The sequence below is a fragment of the Pleurodeles waltl genome, chromosome 6 (genome assembly GCF_031143425.1).
Source record: "Pleurodeles waltl isolate 20211129_DDA chromosome 6, aPleWal1.hap1.20221129, whole genome shotgun sequence".
Taxonomy (NCBI): Eukaryota; Metazoa; Chordata; class Amphibia; order Caudata; family Salamandridae; genus Pleurodeles; species Pleurodeles waltl.
Genome location: NC_090445.1, coordinates 1,086,518,574 through 1,086,540,529, shown reverse-complemented (window position 1 = coordinate 1,086,540,529; position 21,956 = coordinate 1,086,518,574). Strand labels below are relative to the sequence as shown.

General features: G+C 44.2%; 1 protein-coding gene across 4 annotated transcripts in view; it reads left to right on the top strand.

Moving 5' to 3' along the window:
• The window catches only part of TMCO4 (transmembrane and coiled-coil domains 4), a 488,865-nt gene that overhangs the window by 296,070 nt on the left and 170,839 nt on the right, over positions 1–21,956 (top strand). For all 4 annotated transcript variants that reach the window (XM_069240165.1, XM_069240164.1, XM_069240166.1 and 1 more), the window contains one exon: positions 10,102–10,238. In XM_069240165.1, the coding sequence (XP_069096266.1) occupies positions 10,102–10,238 (137 nt within the window). The remainder of the gene's footprint in view (positions 1–10,101; positions 10,239–21,956) is intronic.

Sequence of the window (21,956 nt, the reverse complement as noted above, 5' to 3'; positions counted from 1 at the left end):
TTAGGGGGCCAGGCAGCCAGTGTGGCTAAGTCCACCCCACCCTCAGAGACTAATGTAGCTTCAGTGTGAACCCTGATTTGCTCTCAACACTCTTCCCCTGGGGAGGCTTTGTGACCCCTTTCTTTTGGTCACCCCCTGTGGAAGTCTTGGTCACCCTAGTCTTGACCCAATGGTCCGCCTTCTTTCCCAATTCTTGGGGAGAAATTGGTCCTAGGTCTACCAGATGCTGATGCAGTTTATCATTGAAACAATTACTTAACAGGTGTTCTTTCACAAATAAATTGTACAGCCCATCATAATCATTTACACGACTGCCATGAATCCAACCATCCAGTGTTTTCACTGAGTAGTCTACAAAATCAACCCAGGTCTGGCTCGAGGATTTTTGAGCCCCCCTGAACCTAATTCTATACTCCTCAGTGGAGAATCCAAAGCCCTCAATCAGGGTAGCCTTCATGAGGTCATAGGATTCTGCATCTTTTCCAGAGAGTGTGAGGAGTCCGTCCCTACACTTTCCAGTGAACATTTCCCAAAGGAGGGCACCCCAGTGAGATCTGTTTATTTTTCTGGTTGCACAAGCCCTCTCAAAAGCTGCGAACCGATGTCATCACCATCTTCATATTTAGTTACAATCCCTTTTGGGATTTTCAACATGTCAGGATAATCTCTGACCCTATTTATGTTGCTGCCACCATTGATGGGACCTAGGCCCATCTCTTGTCTTTCCCTTTCTATGGCTAGGAGCTGTCTCTCTAAAGCCAGTCTTTTGACCATCCTGGCTAACAGGAGGTCATCTTCATTGAGGCTGCCCTCAATGCTTCCAGAGTTGCTGGACTTTCCTGTGAGAGAAGCAGCATCTCTGACTATTACATTTGAGGTCAGGGTTTGAGAGACCCTGGGCTCCCTATCTGGGACTGGAGGTGGGAAATCCTCCATGTCACTAGGGTTCCCCTCTGTGAGGCCATCATCTGAGGGTTTGTTTTTAGCAAACTCTGCCAACAGCTCCTGGAGCTGTACTTTGGTAGGGTTTGAACCAGTTTTAATCTTTTTGATTTTGCAGAGAGACCTTAACTCTGACATCCTAAGACGCAGGTAAGGGGTGAGGTTGAGGTCCATCACAATCTCTTCTGCAGCAGACATTATGTTTCTAAAAGTTGGAATACTTTTTAAGAATCTAAAACTACCTCTAGAACTTAATTCAAACGTTTACAAAACTTTTAAACTCTAAAAGAAATGCTAACAGGGACTAACACAAGGCCCTAGCAGGACTTTTAAAAATTTAGAAAAATAGCTCAAATTTCAAAAATCAGTTTCTAATGACAATTTTTGGAATTTAGTTGTGTGATCAGGTATTGGCTGAGTAGTCCAGCAAATGCACAGTCTTGTACCCCACCGCTGAGCCACCAATGTAGGAAGTTGGCTCTGTATGTACTATTTCAAAGTAAGAAATAGCATGCACAGAGTCCAAGGGTTCCCCTTAGAGGTAAGATAGTGGCAAAAAGAGATAATTCTAATGCTCTATTTTGTGGTAGTGTGGTCGAGCAGTAGGCTTATCAGAGGGTAGTGTTAAGCATTTGTTGTACACACACAGGCAATAAATGGGGAACACACACTCAAAGACAATTCCAGGCCAATAGGTTTTTATATAGAAAAATATATTTTCTTAGTTTATTTTAAGAACCACAGGTTCAAGATTTACAAACAATACTTTAAATGAAAGGTATTTCACTTAGGAACTTTAGGAACTTTGAATTAGCAAAATAGCATATACAGTTTTCACACAAATGGCAATAAGCTATTTTAAAACTGGACACTGCAATTTTCAACAGTTCCTGGGGGAGGTAAGTGTTTGTTAGTTTTGCAGGTAAGTAAACCACCTACAGGGTTCAAAGTTGGGTCCAAGGTAGCCCACTGTTGGGGGTTCAGAGCAACCCCAAAGTTACCACACCAGCAGCTCAGGGCCGGTCAGGTGCAGAGGTCAAAGTGGTGCCCAAAACGCATATGGAGAATGGAGAAGAGGGTGCCCCGGTTCCAGTCCGCCAGCAGGTAAGTACCCCCGTCTTCGGAGGGCAGACCAGGGTGGTTTTCTAGGGCACCGGGGGGGACACAAGTCAGCACAAAAAGTACACCCTCAGCGGCACGGGGGCGGCCGGGTGCAGTGTGCAAACAGGCGTCGGGTTTGCAATGTAGTTCAATGGGAGACCTAGGGGTCTCTTCAGCGATGCAGGCAGGCAAGGGGGGCTCCTCGGGGTAGCCACCACCTGGGCAAGGGAGAGGGCCACCTGGGGGTCGCTCCTGCACTGGAGGTCGGATCCTTCAGGTCCTGGGGGCTGCGGGTGCAGTGTCCTTACCAGGCGTCGGGTTCTTAGAAGCAGACAGTCGCGGTCTGGGGGAGGCTCTGGATTCCCTCTGCAGGCGTTGCTGTGGGGGCTCAGGGGGGTCAACTCTGGCCACTCACGGGCTCGCAGTCGCCGGGGAGTCCTTCCTGTAGTGTTAGTTCTCCACAAGTCGAGCCGGGGCGTCGGGTGCAGAGTGCAAAGTCTCACGCTACCGGCGGGAAACGTTTGTTCTTTCAAAGTTGCTTCTTTTTTTAAAAGATGTTTCTTCTTTGGAACAGAGCCACTGTCCTCAGGAGTTCTTGGTCCTTTTAGATGCAGGGTAGTCCTCTGAGGCTTCAGAGGTCGCTGGACCCTGTGGAACGCATCGCTGTAGCAGTTCTTTTGAAGTGGGGAGACAGGCCGGTAAAGCTGGGGCCAAAGCAGTTGGTGTCTCCGTCTTCTCTGCGGGTTTTTCAGCTCAGCAGTCCTTCTTCGTCTTAGGTTGCAGGAATTTAGTTACCTAGGTTCTGGGAGCCCCTAAATACTCGATTTAGGGGTGTGTTTAGGTCTGGGGGGTTAGTAGCCAATGGCTACTAGCCCTGAGGGTGGCTACACCCTCTTTGTGCCTCCTCCCTGAGGGGAGGGGGGCACATCCCTAATCCTATTGGGGGAATCCTCCATCTGCAAGATGGAGGATTTCTACAAGTCAGAGTCACCTCAGCTCAGGACACCTTAGGGGCTGTCCTGACTGGCCAGTGACTCCTCCTTGTTTTTCTCATTATCTCCTCCGGCCTTGCCGCCAAAAGTGGGGCCGTGGCCGGAGGAGGCGGGCAACTCCACTAGCTGGAGTGCCCTGGGGTGCTGTAACAAAGGGGGTGAGCCTTTGGGGCTCACCGCCAGGTGTTACAGTTCCTGCAGGGGGAGGTGAGAAGCACCTCTACCCAGTACAGGCTTTGTTACTAGCCAAAGAGTGACAAAGGCACTCTCCCCATGTGGCCAGCAACATGTCTGGTGTGTGGCAGGCTACTAAAACTAGTCAGCCCACACTGGTAGTCGGGTATGGTTTCAGGGGGCATCTCTAAGATGCCCTCTGGGGTGTATTTTACAATAAAATGTACACTGGCATCAGTGTGCCTTTATTGTGCTGAGAAGTTTGATACCAAACTTCCCAGTTTTCAGTGTAGCCATTTTGGTGCTGTGGAATTCGTGCATGACAGACTCCCAGACCATATACTCTTATGGCTACCCTGCACTTACAATGTCTAAGGTTTTGCTTAGACACTATAGTGGCATAGTGCTCATGCACTTATGCCCTCACCTATGGTATAGTGCACCCTGCCTTAGGGCTGTAAGGCCTGCTAGAGGGGTGACTTATCTATGCCATTGGCAGTGTGAGGTTGGCATGGCACCCTGAGGGGAGTGCCATGTCGACTTAGTAATTTTATCCCCACCAGCACACACAAGCTGGTAAGCAGTGTGTCTGTGCTGAGTGAGGGGTCTCCAGGGTGGCATAAGACATGCTGCAGCCCTTAGAGACCTTCCCTGGCATCAGGGCCCTTAGTACCAGGGGTACCAGTTACAAGGGACTTACCTGGATGCCAGGGTGTGCCAATTGTGGAAACGAAGCTACAGGTTAGGGAAAGAACACTGGTGCTGGGGCCTTGTTAGCAGGCCTTAGCACACTTTCAAATCATAACTTGGCATCAGCAAAGGCAAAAAGTCAGGGGGGAACCATGCCAAGGAGGCATTTCCTTACAACATCTCATCGAGCTCATACCACATACCTATCATACAACACCTTTTTCATCACATCCCCAAATGTAGCAAACCTCAACCCGCTCACTCACATCTGCAATAGCACACGTAAGCCAGTTATCCCATTCATACCTAAACATCCAACACCGCACTGCTTTACTCCAATATTGACCCTCACCGTGCACATCCTGGCACACCACAGTTCATACCATCACCTAAATGAACCACGTTGCCTAGCCCACACAGGCACATTCAAACAGATCTCCCCAGAGTCAGCATAATCCACACACATTTTTACATTTGACACATTTTGTGCAAACGACCACATGTACTCCATGTATTGTGCCAAATACTAAGCAATTCATGGACACACAAGCTGGCAAATTACACTAGCATGACGCCAGTGTGATGCCCTTAAAGGAGCCGTACCAAATCCTGCGTGTTTTGGTTTTCCGCCAGGCACATTTTAGCACGCGACTTTCTACTCCTTTCTTGCAGTAGTATGCCTGTCAAGTGTGAGGTAAACAGCTAATACTCCATCTGAAACTCAGCTAAGCAATGCCGTCTGTCCACTCACTCTAAGGACTGTAATGAATGTCTTCGGTATGATGGCCACTTTTATAGCCATTGTGCCACATGCTACACATGCTCCCAATCCAGGAGTGGCTCATTAGGCAGTGGTCACAATCTGGGAGCTATTAGGATGATCTAGTGTTGATAAAGACCCGCACTCATAGTTCTGTGCAATGAAGGAACACAACAATCTTTTGCTCGGCAGGTGTTTCTTTGACCCTCTTCTGTAGGTTCCCAGCACCACCCACGCATCACTCACTTGTGTGGGTGCAATTCTCGCACATATGACTATGCATGGTACCTGGCTCCTTAGTGTCTGGGTCACCACATCAACTGCATAGAACTACTGGCTTCCACCTAGGTCTAACGTGGAGCAGCTTAATTAAGTGAATTCAAAACAGCAATATCAATAGAACAGTGATGTCCCTACATCTAGCCAAAATTGGCTACTGCGTAGGTTTGCACAAAAATATACTGCCCTCTTGAGTTGCATATATGTGTGTGCATAGTGACAACATTTTGTCTTTTTTTTGTAACAGGAAATGCTTGTTATCTTTTCTTTATTTGCTTTGTGCACACAGTTAATGGTGCATACCCCTTGAAGCACTGAATTGTAAAACTGATGATACATCCTCACCATACTGAAGGAGAGGAGTGCCATTCTACAGCATTGACACACATAACCTTTTAAGATCCCAGTTTGACAGTGCAGATACTGAGGACGTAATTTATACCTTAGTTCTGGACAACGAATGTGTAGAACATCGGAGGCGCATCCTTCGCCAGCCCAGCCATGGCTGGTCTGCCATACGGAAGGTCCCTGCCGGGTTGATAAAGCTTTTTCACAGTAAACACTTCTGCTGGCAAGGTGGTAGCACTTTCTGCAAAACCCGACAATGCCGGCTGCTTGCCATGCCAAAGGAATCTTTTACACTTTCCAAAGACAAACCTTCAAAAAGGGATGAAAATGGTTGCTTTTGTGAATGTAAAATTAGGTTTGCCGAAACCGCTGACAGTTTTGTCAGGTGAAAAGTTTTTCCAGCCTGGGACCACCATGCTGTGCTCGACGGTCAGGAAAGAACTAAACGTGGCTGATATGGCATCAGAGGGCCCGCCATAGGTATGTAAGGACTCATACGCTATACCCGGTGGCAAACCAGTGCTGGAAAGGATATTTCTAAAGGTAGAGTTAGCTATTTCTACATTGTCAAACTTATAGTGCTCCTTGCCTCCAAAAGGCAGAAACTGACAACTGGTCTGAAAGGCCATCTGCCAACTTTTGATTGATTCTTCATTACTGCTCATCTCTAAATAGACCTCTACTGAAAGTTTTGTTGTTGTTATCGTAGTGTGTTACATTCTGCACAATTTTGCATCAATATATAACGTTCAATTACCCCATGACTGAAAAATGTTCCTGGGCACGACCTTGATGTGATACCCCCAGCAGAATATTATAATAGGAAGCAGATGGTCATTAACTGAAGCATAGACATTGCAAGGACATGACACATTTTCTGACAGCATATGCCTACATTGTTTTTGGTTTGTATGTTTTTGTTCTTGATTTCTAATAACAATCCTATGAACAGTATCAGTATTTTTTAATGTACAGTGTGTTTTATACATAAATGTATTTTTTTAAATTATTTTTTTCATACTTCTTTAAAACATGGTATTTGAGTATTACAATATCACACAACACAATTAACATTAATTTCACCTATTTAAAAAAAACAAAAAAACGAATGTTGTACTTTATTTGTTATTTACACATGTAATTGGAGTGGGCAGCATATCCGTTAAGCTTGTGATGAAGTGCTCTGCACGCCAAACTTCAAATCAGCCCATAGTCTTTAACCTCTTGACTGCTAGAGCTTTGAGCCCCACCTCCAAAGCTAAATCCTTTTTTAGATGTTAGGGGTAGGTCAAATTTACATCTTCATAACTGTTTTCCACAAAAGATATACACACTACATTTGCGTCCTTTTTTCCCAAAACCCAAGGGTTTCTAAAGGGTATGTAGATTCCTCTGGAAGGAACCGAGAAAATATCCAAATATTAAAAGAGAAAAAGTGCCCTGCAAGAAGTGTATACTTTTTTCCTAAAATGGCATTAACAACAGGTTTGCTGGGCTAGAATTGCCATCTTACCTGCTGCCAGAAGCAAGTAGTATCAAAACCCAACAGTTTTTGTGCCTTTCCAAGAAGTAGTAAATCTTTTCTAATTTTTGCTTTCCGTTTGTGGTGGAAGCAAGTGTAAAACTTGTGCGTGATCCCATACATTTCTGAAAGGTAGACACAATTCTAACTTCAGCAAGAGGACATTTTTGTAGCTCTAGCAAGGTTTTTCCCAAAGAAACTAACTGTTGAAAGAAAAAAAATAATGAAAAAGAGTAAGAAAAAACAGCCAGTCCCACAGACCTTTCTGATACTGGGCGTATGGTGGGTTTGTAGGTTCTTCATAAACACACGATATTCAGAGCCAACTACTGAGATGCAGTTTACAGGGATTTTTCATTGTGTACCGACTATACATCAATTCCGATGGTAAATTATAGAGAATGAAAAAATGGTATGAAGGAAGTCTGCGTATTTCTGAAATATACACAAGATACTGAGGTTAGGAACAGTAGGTATGTGTAAACCTCCGAATTGTGGTCTCTCATACTATCATGTGATTCAGAGGGAATTTTTCAAAATGTCTTCTTTTTTTGCACACTTGCTTACATTTAGAAGCCACAGTTGCGGATAAATCCAATTGTAGTATCAAATGCTCTACTATTCTGTGTTTCCCTATGCCTCCCAATAAAAAAATGGTATCCCACTTGTGTGGCTAGGCCTACGGCCTGCGACAAAGAATAGCCAAAATCTCAACCTTGAGTCATTACATTTTGACCAGCAAAATCAATGTTTTTTTTTTTTTTTTTACAGTGTGGGTAGGTGTGACTTACGAGCCCAGCCTCCACCCAGGGAAACCTACTTGTCTTAGGAAAGACTCTAAAACACAACATGGACAAATAAAAATTTTACACTCAAAACTAACCCTTTTTTTGCAGTGTGGGTGGCTGTGGAATTTGGGTCCTAATTCTGCCAGCATCCAGGGAAACCTGCCAAACTCATATATTTCAGAAAGCTAGAGCCCCAGAGAAGTCCAGTGTGATATGACCTGCGTGGATATACCAAGATGTTTTTCGTTTTTCTTTTACCAAGGCACTCATGTAGACTTCAAACTTTCAATAAAACACACATTTCCTCCCATTTTTGTGCAGGAAAGGTTTAGCAATCTGTTGGGGTACACAAATTACCATCCCAGTGTTCCCACATGTCTCCTGATTATAAATGATTCCCCACTTCCCACCTATGTGAATAAGCCTAGTGCAGTTGATTGGAAAAAACATAAAATGCAACATGGATAGATTAAGATTTTAAATTCAAAACGGACCATTTTTTGCAATTTGTTTTGTAAGAAAGCTAGCTTGGCTGGCACCCAGGGACACCTATCAAAACACAGATACTTCAGAAAACTAGTGACCCAGGGGAGCCCAGGGTGGCTGTGACGGATCTCATAAGATTTACTTACTCAGATGCCCAAGCAAACCTTAAACTTTGGCTAAAAATACACATTTTCCAAAGATTCTTTTGATTTAAGGTTCTATAATCTGTCGGGATTCATAAATTTCATACTACACCAAGTTCCCACACATCTCCTGATAAAAACAGTACCACTTGTGTGTGTGGGCCTAGTCCTGGAACAGGAAAAGGCCCAAAACTCAAATATGGAGGCATCCCCATAGGAGTAGCTGAGGTCATTGGACCCAAGCTTAGCCTCCACCTATACCACTCCAAACCTGCACACTTTGTGGATATACAACGTTTTCTTACCCACAAAGTGTGCAAACCTCAAACTTTGCCTGAGATCACACATTTTCCTTTCATTTCGGTGATGCAAACGTCCCTAAATGTCTGTCACGGAGGCTGAGCCACACAAGTGAGGTAACGTTTTTATAGATACAAGAAAGGGGGAACGTTGGGTGGTAGGCATTTTTTTTAGATCACTGTGGATTCCAGACGTTTACCTCACTGAAATGCAAGGCAAATACATGATTTTAGGAAAAGTTTGAGGTTTGCAGGACATTGTGGGAAATAAAACGACACAGGACCCATGTGAGGCATACACATGCGATGTATAGTTTTAAAAAATGTTTCAGAAATCTCCCCAATCTGATGAACCTCCTATCGGCCCAAGGAAAGAGATGATTACCCCTTCTGGGCTGGGGTTATGGCTTGATTCCAGGATAGGGCACCCCCATCCTTTTGTTTGTTTTGGCACAATGTTAATATCCCTGGTGTCTTGTAGGATTTCTGTTCCCTGCAGGCATATTGTGGCAGACCCTCTCTCTGCACCCAAACAGGCAGAAGACTAGCTTGACCCTTTTAGAGTGGGGCTTTGGCCCAGTACATGGGTGGGATGCCCACTACCCATTCTTTTGCCCAAATCTAAAATTTCTGGTGCTAGTGAGCTTTCTGATCTGCTGGGGTGGCGATTGGAGGATAATTACCCCATCCACCATCCCTGGGGAGGTCATTGAAGTATAAAAAAAAGTATGCAAACAGATAAGTGAGGGAATGCTTGAGTTAATCTCAGCCACTGGTAATTACTCAGTACGCATCTCAGTCCATCGTTAACTTGTACACCGTGCTACCTCAGTGAGACTACACCATACGCAAATCAGTCTTGATCTTGCTTCAGCTGGAACTGCCCATCCTAAAATGTCAGGCCAGATCCTCCTCAATGAACTTGAATGCAAGTAAACCAAAACCAGTTTTGCCCTGGTTGGAGCTCTTCAGTCCGGTGTAGCCTGCTTCCAGGGGCACAGTGAGCACTGAACATATCTGGGCATGCCATTCCCACTTAAGGTGGTAAATCAAACACACAAAAGGTGATGGGAGGCTTGTTGCAACAATTCTACCGACGAGCAATGGCTCAGGGTAGCACTCCAACCCATTGTTCTTTTGTCTACGATAACACCTCGGTTTGGACCCAGCCTAAGCATATCAGTCTTGACCCTGCTCCAGAAGGTAAAATCCAGCCCGAATTGCCAGGCTGTGCTGTGTGCCCACTTTATTTTTAATGTAATACGTGCCACATCTAGCTAGTCTGGTATCATGTGCCCTGTTTCTTGAATGTGATGTATTTGAACTGATGTTGTTAACCTCTTGTTTTTGAGAGCCATACATTGTGTATTCTCTGCCTGGCTGATGTTGCGTGCCATCTCTGATTGGGTGTGATCGACTGTGTCCTCTCTTCTAGGTGAGTGCTGGGCCCCTTCCCCCTTTGTGTGAATGCGTTGTTGTGTTCTGCTGACTAGTCTGATCATTTGTGCCCCCAGCAATGTGTGACATTGTGTGACCTTTCTTTTAGATGTTGATACTATGTGCCTCTTTGCCCTCAGGTATTGTCACTGCTCTGACTTGGCCAGCATCCCTACTCGCTGTTGCCAGTGTCATTGACAACCCTTGGGGAGTGTGCCTCAGTCGATCTGCTGAAGTTGGAAAACACCTAGCTCATATACTGCTGAGCCGACAGCAGGTAATACTCCAAGGATTTTTTTTAAAAGGTCTGTTCCGTCCATTGAATGTGAGTGACTCTGTTTGTTGTTTATGAAAACAGCAAAACGGGTTCATTTTCAGAAGGGCTGACTTAACTGTTCATCCTTCTGAGATTGGTACGATAAGTACCAATCTTAAAATCAAAGTTAAAAAGCCACCTAGGCATTCTGTGGGAGGTATTGGGTGGCAGTTAAATATAGCCTATTTATTATTATTGTATTGGTGTATGTAACGCCAGGCCTTGCCAAAGCCTTTGGCTTTATCAAGGCCTGAGCATATATATATATATATATATATATATATATATATGTGTTCAATGGCATGTGTAGCTGCAGATACACATGCTGTGCACTGTTCCTGTCATCTAGTGTTGGGCTCGGAGTGTTACAAGTTGTTTTTCTTCGAAGAAGTCTTTTCGAGTCACGGGACCGAGTGACTCCTCCTTTTCGGCTCCATTTCGCATGGGCATCGACTCCATCTTAGATTGTTTTCTTTCCCCATCGGGTTCGGACGTGTTCCTCTTCATTCCGTAATTCGAATCGGGAAAATTTAGAAAAACATTGAAATCCGTCGGTATTGTTGCGTTTGGGACCAGTTTAGTATAGATACATTGGCACCGACGGCACAACCGCTTCAGCGGCCCTTCGGGGCTTCCGCACTCAACCGAAGGCCTGGTCGGCCCGAGCACACCCGTCGTCGAAGACTCATGGACCGGACCCCCTTCCGTTTCTGTCCGACGTGTCATGCCAAGTATCCTTATACAGACCAGCATCGGGTCTGTAATATGTGTTTGTCGCCAGAACACAGAGAGGATACCTGTGAGGCCTGCAAGGCTTTTTGATCCAAGAAGACCTTAAGAGATCGACGAGCAAGGCGTTTGCAGATGGCATCGAAGTCAACGCAACACCTCGACGTCGAGGAAGAAGAGATGACTATTTCGATCCAGTGTTCGGAATCGGATGACTCCGACGGAGACCGGCCACCGACGGCAGGACAAAAAGTGAGTACACCTGCCCCGACCCTGCCCCAAAGTCAGGTGAAGAAACAAAAGGCCTTGGGGACACCACTGCCGGAAGGCCATGGCTCGACCCACAAAAAAGGCAGTGACCAGATAACATCTTCGGCACCGAAAAAGGCCAAGATCGTGCCGAAGTCTTACGACTTGGGTCGAGAAACCGGCATCGAAAAGAGTCGACATCGATTGGTCATATCGAACAAGCCTCGAAAGAGCCTCTCGGAGCCGAGACTGAGTATATCCATCGGTGTTTCAGTACTGAAAAAACCGGCTTCGGAGCCGAAAAAGACTTCTTATACGGAAGAACATGGACTCTCTCAACAACTTAAAGAGAAGCACAGGTTTGAACAGGAGCTCGATTTGGAAGAGGTTGACCAAACTCAACCAAGGCTACAAATCCAAAAGGACACAGGGAAAATTCAAACCATCCCTCCGATCAAGTTTAAAAGAAAATTGGCTTTTCATGAGACTGAAACTGAGCAACCAAAAGCAAAGGTGGTTAGAGAAAGGTCGCCACTCTCACATTTCTCACCACAAACGTCGCCACCTCACTCGCCACAACGGACAAGGTCACCAGTTGGCACACCAATGGCACAGTCACCCACACATACTGGGCTGACACAAGACGATGCACACCCCTGGGAACTATATGACCCACCAGTCTCAGACAATAGTCCTGAGTGTTATCCTTCAAAGCCTTCTCCTCCTGAGGATAGCACATCCTACACGCAAGTACTGGGTAGGGCAGCGACATTCCACAATGTCACTATGCACTCAGAACCATTGGAGGATGACTTTCTTTTTAACACACTGGCATCCCCGCATGCTTCATATCAAAGCCTGCCAATGTTACCAGGCATGCTTAAGCATGCACAACAGGTCTTTCAGGAACCAGTCAAAGGAAGGGCCATTACCCCGAGGGTAGAGAAAAAATATAAACCTCCCCCGTCGGACCCGGTGTTTATTACACAGCAGCTCCCTCCGGACTCTGTTGTAGTGGGAGCCGCAAGAAAGCGGGCAAATTCTCAATCGTCAGGGGATGCACCACCCCCTGATAAAAAAAACCGTAAATTTGACACGGCAGGAAAAAGAGTGGCGTCGCAAGCGGCCAACCAGTGGCGTATCGCCAATTCACAAGCCCTCCTCGCCCGTTACGACAGAGCACATTGGGACGAAATGCAGGATATTATCCAACATTTACCAAAGGAACATCAAAAACGGGCTCAGGTGATGGAGGAGGGACAGGCCATCTCCAACAGCCAAATCCGTTCTGCACTGGACTCTGCCGATACAGCAGCACGGACTGTCAATACAGCAGTCACCATCAGGAGGCATGAATGGCTACGAAGTTCTGGTTTTAAGCCAGAAATACAGCAGGCGGTATTAAATATGCCGTTCAACCAACAACAACTATTTGGGCCGGAGGTGGACACTGCAATAGAGAAAATGAAGAAGGACAAAGACACGGCCAAAGCCATGGGCGCGCTCTACTCTTCCCAGTATAGGGGAACATTTAGGAAGCCACAGTTTAGGGGAGGGTTTAGACAGCAACCCTCAGAGCCATCCACTTCCCAAACAAAACCCACTTACCAATCTCAGTACCAGAGAGGGGGGTTTCGTGGTTCAGACAGGGGACAGTACCCAAGAGCAAGGGGAAAATTTCAGCCTGCCAAGCAGACCCCTAGTAACAAGCAGTGACTTCAATGTCACACTCCCCCAACACACATCACCAGTGGGGGGAAGATTAACAAAATACCACAAAAATTGGTCAGACGTTACTACGGACACGTGGGTTTTATCAATTATCCAACATGGTTACTGCATAGAGTTCACACAATTTCCTCCAGATGTTCCCCCAGGGACGCACAAACTGTCAGCACAACATCTAGACCTACTACAAATAGAAGTGCAAGCACTACTAAGAAAAAAAGCCATAGAACTAGTACCACACCATCAAAAAGGAACAGAGGTTTACTCCCTATATTTCCTTATTCCCAAAAAAGACAAAACACTAAGACCAATTCTAGATCTCAGGACGTTAAACCTCTTCATCAAATCAGATCATTTCCACATGGTCACACTACAAGACGTAGTTCCCTTGATAAAACAGGGAGAATACATGGCAACACTGGATCTAAAGGATGCGTATTTCCACATATCCATTCATCCATCTCACAGGAAATACCTCAGATTTGTAATACAAGGCAACCATTACCAATTCAAAGTATTGCCCTTCGGGATAACAACAGGCCCCAGAGTATTCACAAAATGCCTAGCTGTAGTAGAGCTCATATAAGGAGACATCAAATGCACGTATTCCCATATCTACACGATTGGCTAATAAAAGCCAACACTCAACACTGGTGTCAAAGTCACACGCAATATGTAATAGATACGCTACACAAACTAGGGTTTTCTATAAATTACCAAAAATCTCACTTGCAACCATCCCAAATACAACAATACTTGGGAGCCACACTCAACACGCAAAGAGCAATTGCCACTCCAAGTCCACAAAGAGTTCAATCGTTTCAAAAGATAGTGTCAAGCATCCAACCAAACCAACAGTTTACAGTCAGATTTATAATGAAACTACTAGGCATGATGTCCTCATGCATCGCTATTGTCCCAAACGCACGGCTACACATGCGGTCCTTACAACAGTGCCTAGCAAAACAATGGACGCAGGCACAGGGTCAACTTCAAGATCTAGTGTTGATAGACCACCAAACACACTCTTCGCTTCAATGGTGGAACCCTGTCAATTTAAACAAAGGGCGGCCATTTCAAGACCCAGTGCCTCACGCCATTTTGACAACAGACGCTTCCATGATTGGGTGGGGAGCACACATCAACAATCACAATATACAAGGTCAATGGGACAATCAACAAAAACAGCTTCACATAAATCTCTTAGAACTACTAACAGTTTTTCTAGCACTAAAAGCTTTTCAACACCTTCTAGCCCACAAACACATTCTTGTCAAAACAGACAATATGACAACAATGTACTATCTAAACAAACAGGGGGACACACACTTGTCACAACTGTGCCTTCACAACAACATTCGCCTCATAGCACAATATATACCAGGCATTCACAATCAGTTAGCCGACAATCTCAGTCGAGATCACCAGCAAACTCACGAGTGAGAAATACATCCCCAGATTCTACAAGACCACTTCTACCGCTGGGGGACACCAGACATAGATCTGTTTGCAACAAAACAAAACGCAAAATGCCAAAACTTCGCATCCAGGTACCCACACCCTCAGTCCAAGGGCAATGCTCTGTGGATCAGTTGGTCAGGGATATTTGCTTACGCTTGTCCCCCTCTCCCACTCATTCCTTTCCTAGTCAAGAAACTGAGTCAAAACAAACTCAATACTCATAGCACCAACGTGGGTTCGCCAACCGTGGTACACCACACTGATGGACTTCTCAGTAGTACCTCACATCAAACTCCCAAACAGACCAGATCTGTTAACACAACACAAACAATAGATCAGACACCCCAATCCAGCATTGCTCGACCTAGCAATCTGGCTAATGAAGTCTTAGAATTTGGCTATCTAAACCTTTCAAGTGTATGGAAGTCATTAAACAGGCAAGAAAACCGACAACAAGGCATTGTTATGCTAATAAATGGAAAAGGTTTGTTTTCTACTGCCAAGCAAACCAAATCACACCGTTAGAGGCCTCCATACAAAACATTGTGAGTTACTTACTACACCTACAAAAAGCAAATCTCGCTTTTTCTTCCATAGAAATTCATCTCACCGCAATCTCTGCTTACCTGCAGATTAAACATACAAAGTCACTTTTTAGAATCCCAGTTATTAAAACCTTTATGGAAGGACTAAAAAGGATCATACCTCCAAGAATCCCACCAGTACCCTCGTGGAATCTTAATATTGTACTTACACGACTCATGGGCCCACCTTTTGAACCCATGCATTCTTGCCAAATCCAATTCTTAACTTGGAAGGTAGCTTTTCTAATAGCCATCACTTCACTACGAAGAGTTAGCGAAATACAGGCATTTACTATACAAGAACCCTTTATACAAATACACAAACATAAGGTGGTTCTCCGTACAAATCCAACATTTTTACCAAAAGTCATTTCACTGTTTCATCTAAACCAAACAGTAGAGCTCCCAGTCTTCTTCCCACAACCAGACTCAGTAGCAGAAAGAGCACTGCATACATTAGACATTAAAAGAGCGCTAATGTATTACATTGACAGAACAAAATCTTTTCGTAAAACTAAGCAATTGTTCGTTGCTTTCCAAAAACCCCATGCTGGTAACCCTATATCCAAACAGGGCATAGCCAGATGGATAGTCAAATGTATTCAGACCTGTTGCCTCAAAGCTAAAAGGGAATTACCCATTACACCAAGGGCACACTCCACTAGAAAGAAAGGAGCAACAATGGCCTTTTTAGGTAATATACCAATGACAGAGATTTGTAAAGCAGCCACTTGGTCTACACCTCATACCTTTACTATACATTACTGTGTAGATGTGTTAGCAACACAACAAGCCACAGTAAGACAGGCTGTATTAAGAACATTATTTCAAACAACTTCAACCACCGCTTTCGGGAGAATTACTGCTTTGTAGTCTATGCACAGCATGTGTATCTGCAGCTACACATGCCATCGAACGGAAAATGTCACTTATCCAGTGTACATCTGTTTGTGGCATGTTGTGCTGCAGATTCACATGCGCCCTCCCACCTCCCCGGGAGCCTGTAGCCGTTTAAGTTGCATTTAAATTGTATATATGTAAATAAATATTACTTTACCACAAACTATGTACATATATATATATCTATTCCATTGCATGGCATATCTTTAGTATCCTCATTCTACCACTCCTACCTCACCCTTTGCCGGGAAAATAATCTAAGATGGAGTCGATGCCCATGCGCAATGGAGCCGAAAGGGAGGAGTCACTCGGTCCTGTGACTCGAAAAGACTTCTTTGAATAAAAACAACTTGTAACACTCCGAGCCCAACACTAGATGGCAGGAACAGTGCACAGCATGTGAATCTGCAGCGCAAAATCCCACGAACAGATATACACTGGGTAAGTGACATTTTCCATATATATATATATATATATATATATATATATATATATATATATATATATGTTCAGTGGCATGTGTAGCTGCAGATACACGTGCTGTGCATTAGTCCACCATCTAGTGTTGGGCTCGGAGTGTTACAAGTTGTTTTTCTTCGAAGAAGTCTTTGAGTCACAGGATTGAGTGACTCCTCCTCTTCGGTTCCATTGAGCATGGGCATCAACTCCATTGTTAGATTGTTTTCTTTCCGCCGTCGGATTCGGACGTGTTTCCTTTCGCTCCGAGATTTCGATTAGGAAAACTTTGGAAAACGCTCTTTTCGTCAGTATTGTATCAATCGGGTTGATAATCTTCCATTGACACAGCACTACCGTCGGGAAAACAACTTTGTTCGTCCTTCGGGGCACGCGCGCCCAACTCGGGCCTATTCGGGCCGACCGTGTGGAAGCCTCATGGACAGGACTCCATTCAGATTCTGTCCTCAGTGCCACGCGAAGTACCCGTACACAGACCAGCATCTGGTTTGCAACCTCTGCCTTTCCCCAGACCATCAGGAGGAAAACTACGAGGCCTGTCGATCCTTTCGATCGAAAAAGACTCTTAGAGACAGAAGAGCAAGAAGGCTCGAAATGGTGTCGAGGAGCGGGGAACATCTCGACGTGGAAGAGTTGATGCAGACTGCAGTCTTGGTTCCAGATTCCGAGTCCGAGCAGGAATCAGACCAAGACAGACCAGACACAGCAGGACAACATGTGAGTACGTCTGCCCCTGCACCCTCACAAAAGAAAAAACACAAGGCTTTGGGTACCCCACTGCCAGAGGGCCATGGCTCGGCCCGAAAAAAGACTGTCTGTGACCAACTTCCCAGTTTGGCACCGAAAAAGGCCACTCCGCCAAAAATATCGGAGACAACTAAGAGCTCCATTTCCGACTCCACTAAACACCACATTTCAGAGTCGAAAATTAAAAAGCCAGTTTCAGAGCCGAAACCTTCATCCTCTTCATCTTTTTCAATCCCGAAAAAGCACGTTTCGGAGCCGAAAAGGCCAACTTACACAGAGGAGCATGGACTTTCAAAGAGACTTAAAGAAAGCCACAAAACCTCTGAAGAGGAGTTAGAGGTACAACCAATTCTAGAAATTATGGATGAAAGGCAATCCAGAATCCACATCCATAAAGAAACAGGGAGAATTCTGACAGAAACCTCCTTTAAAAACAAAGAGGAAGCTAGCTTTTCAGGAGGAATTGGACACTATGCATCCTCCAGCTAAAGTGCCAAAGCAGAAGGAGAAACCACCACCTCCTCAATTTTCTCCTCCTTACTCTCCTCCTCATTCTCCCCACCTACCTACCTCTCCTCCTACCAGCCCTACACCAGTGCAGTCACCCACTCATTCTTACGATTCACAACAGGACAATGTGGATCCCTGGGATCTTTATGACCCTGATCCCATTCCAAGTAACGATCCAGACAGCTATCCCTCTAAACCATCACCACCTGAGGATAGTACTGTCTGTAATCAAGTCATAGCTAGGGCTACAGCATATCATGGTGTTACCATGCATACATAACCCCTAAAAGAGGAGTTCTTATTTAACACTCTGTCCTCAACACATTCTAGGTATCAATGCCTCCCGATGCTCCCAGGCATGGTAAAACATGCAGATCATATCTTTAGTGACCCAGTTAAGGCACGCATCATAACACCTAGGATAGAGAAGAAATATAAACCTGCACCCTCTGACCCTGATTATATCACCCATCATAAAGAGAGCAGGAAATTGGATGCTGCACGGAAAAGAGTTGCGTCCCAGGCAGCAAATCAGTGGAGGATAGCCAACTTGCAAGCACTATAAGCTCGCTATGACAGAGCCCATTGGGACGAGATGCAAGACATGATACAGCATCTCCCCTAAGAACACCAGAAAAGGGCACAACAAGTAGTGGAGGAAGTGCAAGCCATTACAAACAATCAAATAAGATCTGCCATAGATGCAGCAGATACTTTCTAGGAGCGTCATCACTGCAGTCACTATACGCATACATGCATGGCTCAGATCTTCTGGATTCAAGCCAGAAATACAGTAGGCTGTGTTGAACATGCCGTTCGACAAAAAACTTCTTTTTGGGCCAGAAGTAGACACAGCCTTAGAAAAATTGCGAAAGGACTCTGACACAGCAAAGGCAATGGGTACACTCTACTCTGCACCATATAGGGGGTCCTTTCGTGAACCTCAGTTTCGAGGTGGTTTCAGAACACAGCCCTCAGAGGCATCCACCTTGCTGACAAAGCCAACCTAACAACCGCAATACCAACGTGGTAGTTTTAGGGGCACATATAGAGGACAATACCCGAGAAATAGAGGGAAATTTCAGGCCTCTAAGCAGCCTCCACAGCACCCAAAACAGTGACTTCCCTCCTTCCCTTCCACTCCACAGCTCTCCTATGGGGGGAAGACTACAACAGTTCCACACAGATTGGCAAAATATTACCACAGACAACTGGGTGTTGTCAATTATCCGCAGTGGCTATTGCCTAGAATTGATAAACACTCCTCCAAATATTCCACCAAGGTCACACAGACTATCCACAGAACACACAATTCTGTTACAACAAGAGACCCAATCTCTACTACTCAAACAAGCAATAGAAATGTTTCCACAGTCTCAAATAGGAACAGGAGTATATTCACTCTATTTTCTAATTCCTAAAAAGGATGGCACCCTCAGGCCAATATTAGACCTCAGGCCTCTCAATCTTTACATCATATCAGAACATTTCCACATGGTAACTTTACAGGATGTCATCCCACTATTACAAAAACAAGACCTCATGACAGCCTTAGACCTTAAGGATGCATATTTTCATATACCCATCCATCCTGCACACAGAAAATATCTCAGATTTGTCATTCAAGGAAAACACTACCAATTCAAAGTGGAATAACAACAGCGCCAAGGGCATTCACAAAGTGCTTGGCAGTAGTAGCAGCCTACCTAAGAAGACAACATATACATCTCTTTCAATATCCAGACGATTGGCTAATAAAATCAAACAGTCATACACAATGCCAAAACCATACGCATTATGTAATACAAACCTTACACACACTAAGTTTCTCAATAAACTACCACAAATCACACCCTGAACCAGCACAAATACAACAGTATTTGGATGCAATACTAAACACTCAGCAGGCTCTAGCATATCCAAATACACAAAGGATACAAGAGTTCCAAAATATAATCACACAAATACAAACAAATCAACAATACACTGTCAGATTTGTCATGAACATTTTAGGAATCATGGCATCATGTTTTGCAATTGTACCACACGCGAGACTAAACATGCAGCCCTTACAACAGTGCCTTGCACAACAACGGTCACAGGCACACGATCAACTTCAAGATCTAGTGTTGATAGACCGCCAAACATACATGTCCCTTCAGTGGTGAAATTCTACAAATCTAAGCAAAGGGCAGCCATTTCAAGCCCCTGTGCCTCAGACCATAATTACAACAGATGCATCAATGATTGGTTGGGGAGCTCACCTAAACAATCACATCATTCAAGGGCAATAGAATGTCAAACACAAACAGCTACACATAAACCACTTAGGGTTATTAGCTATTTTTCTAGCACTAAAAGCTTTTCAACCTTTTCTCACACAGAAGAATGTTCTTATAAAAACAGACAACATGACAACCATGTATTATCTGAACAAACAGGGAGGGACACATTCATCCCAACTGTCCCTTCTAGCCCAGAAAATGTGGAAATGGGCAATCCTCAATCAAATTAATCAATTGGCTCCATACATTCCAGGGATAGACAATCAGTTGGCAGATATCCTCAGCAGAAATCACCAACAAACTCACAAATGGGAACTCCACCCTCAAGTACTTCAAAAATTCTTTCAAAAGTGGGGAACTCCAAACATAGTCCTGTTCGCAACAAGAGAAAACACAAAATGCCAAAACTTTGCATCCAGACACCCACATCCCCAATCCAAGGGGAATGCTCTATGGATCAATTGGTCAGGGATATTTGCATACGCTTTTCCCACTCCTTCCATTTCTAGTCAACAAGTTGAGTCAAACTTCACTCAAAATTATACTCATAGCACCAACATGGGCACGTCAACCGTGGTACACAACTTTATTAGATCTGTCCGTAGTACCACACTCCAAACTCACATCCAAACCTGATATGTTGACACAAAACAGAGGCCAAATCAGGCATCCAAATCCCAAGGCACTCAATCTAGCAATTTTGCTCCTGAAGTCATAGAGTTTGGATATTTACAACTCCCATCAGAATGTATGGAAGTTATTAAACAAGTGAGAAAACCCACTAGTAGACAGTGCTATGCAAACAAATGGAAAAGGTTTGTATATTACTGTCAATCCAAAAATATAGACCCTCTTATAGCATCGATAAAAGATACTGTATGTTATTTACTTCATTTACAAAACTCAAACTTGGCATTCACTTCAATAAAAATTCATCTTACTGCAATTTCTGCACATTTACAAAATATACAACATAGCTCTTTATTTAGAGTTCCTGTCGTTAAAGCATTCATGAAAGGTTTAAAACGCATCATTCCACCAAGAACACCACCAATTCCTTCTTGGAATCTAAATATAGTGCTTACAAGACTCATGGGACCACCATTTGAGCCTATGCACTCCTGCCAAATTCAATTTGTAACATGGAAAGTTGCCTTTCTAGTGGCAATTACTTCTTTAAGAAGAGTAAGTGAAATTCAAGCCTTTACTCTTGAAGAACCTTTCTTACAAGTACACAAACATAAAGTAGTACTAAGAACAAATCCAACATTTCTACCTAAAGTGGTACCACCATTTCATATAAATCAAACAGTGGAACTACTAGCCTTCTTCCCACAGCCAGACTCAGTGGCAGAGAGAGCTCTACATACATTAGACCTCAAAAGAGCTTTAATGTACTATATAGACAGAACTAAACCGTTTAGAAAGACTAAACAACTATTTGTCACTTTCCAAAAAACCCATACAGGGAATCCGATATCAAAACAAGGATTAGCACGATGGATTGTAAGATGCATCCAAACAAGCTATATTAAAGCAAAATGACAGCTTTTTGTTACTCCTAAAGCACACTCTACAAGGAAAAAAGGTGCATCAATGGCTTTTTTAGGTAACATACCAATGGCCAAAATATGTAAAGCAGCCACATGGTCAACACCACATACATTCACTAAACACTACTGTGTAGACGTATTATCATGACAACAAGCCACAGTAGGTCAAGCTGTTCTAAGAACGTTATTTCAAACAACTTCAACTCCTACAGGCTAACCACTGCTAATTTATGGGAGGACATACTGGTTTGTAGTCTATGCACAGCATGTGTATCTGCAGCTACACATGCCATCGAACCGAAAATGTCACTTACACAGTGTACATCTGTTCGTGGCATGTTCTGCTGCAGATTCACATGCACCCTCCCTCTTCCCTGGAAGCCTGTAGTCATTTAAGTTACAAACATTTGTACATATGTATATACATTTACATTAGCATGGACATTTCTTACTTTG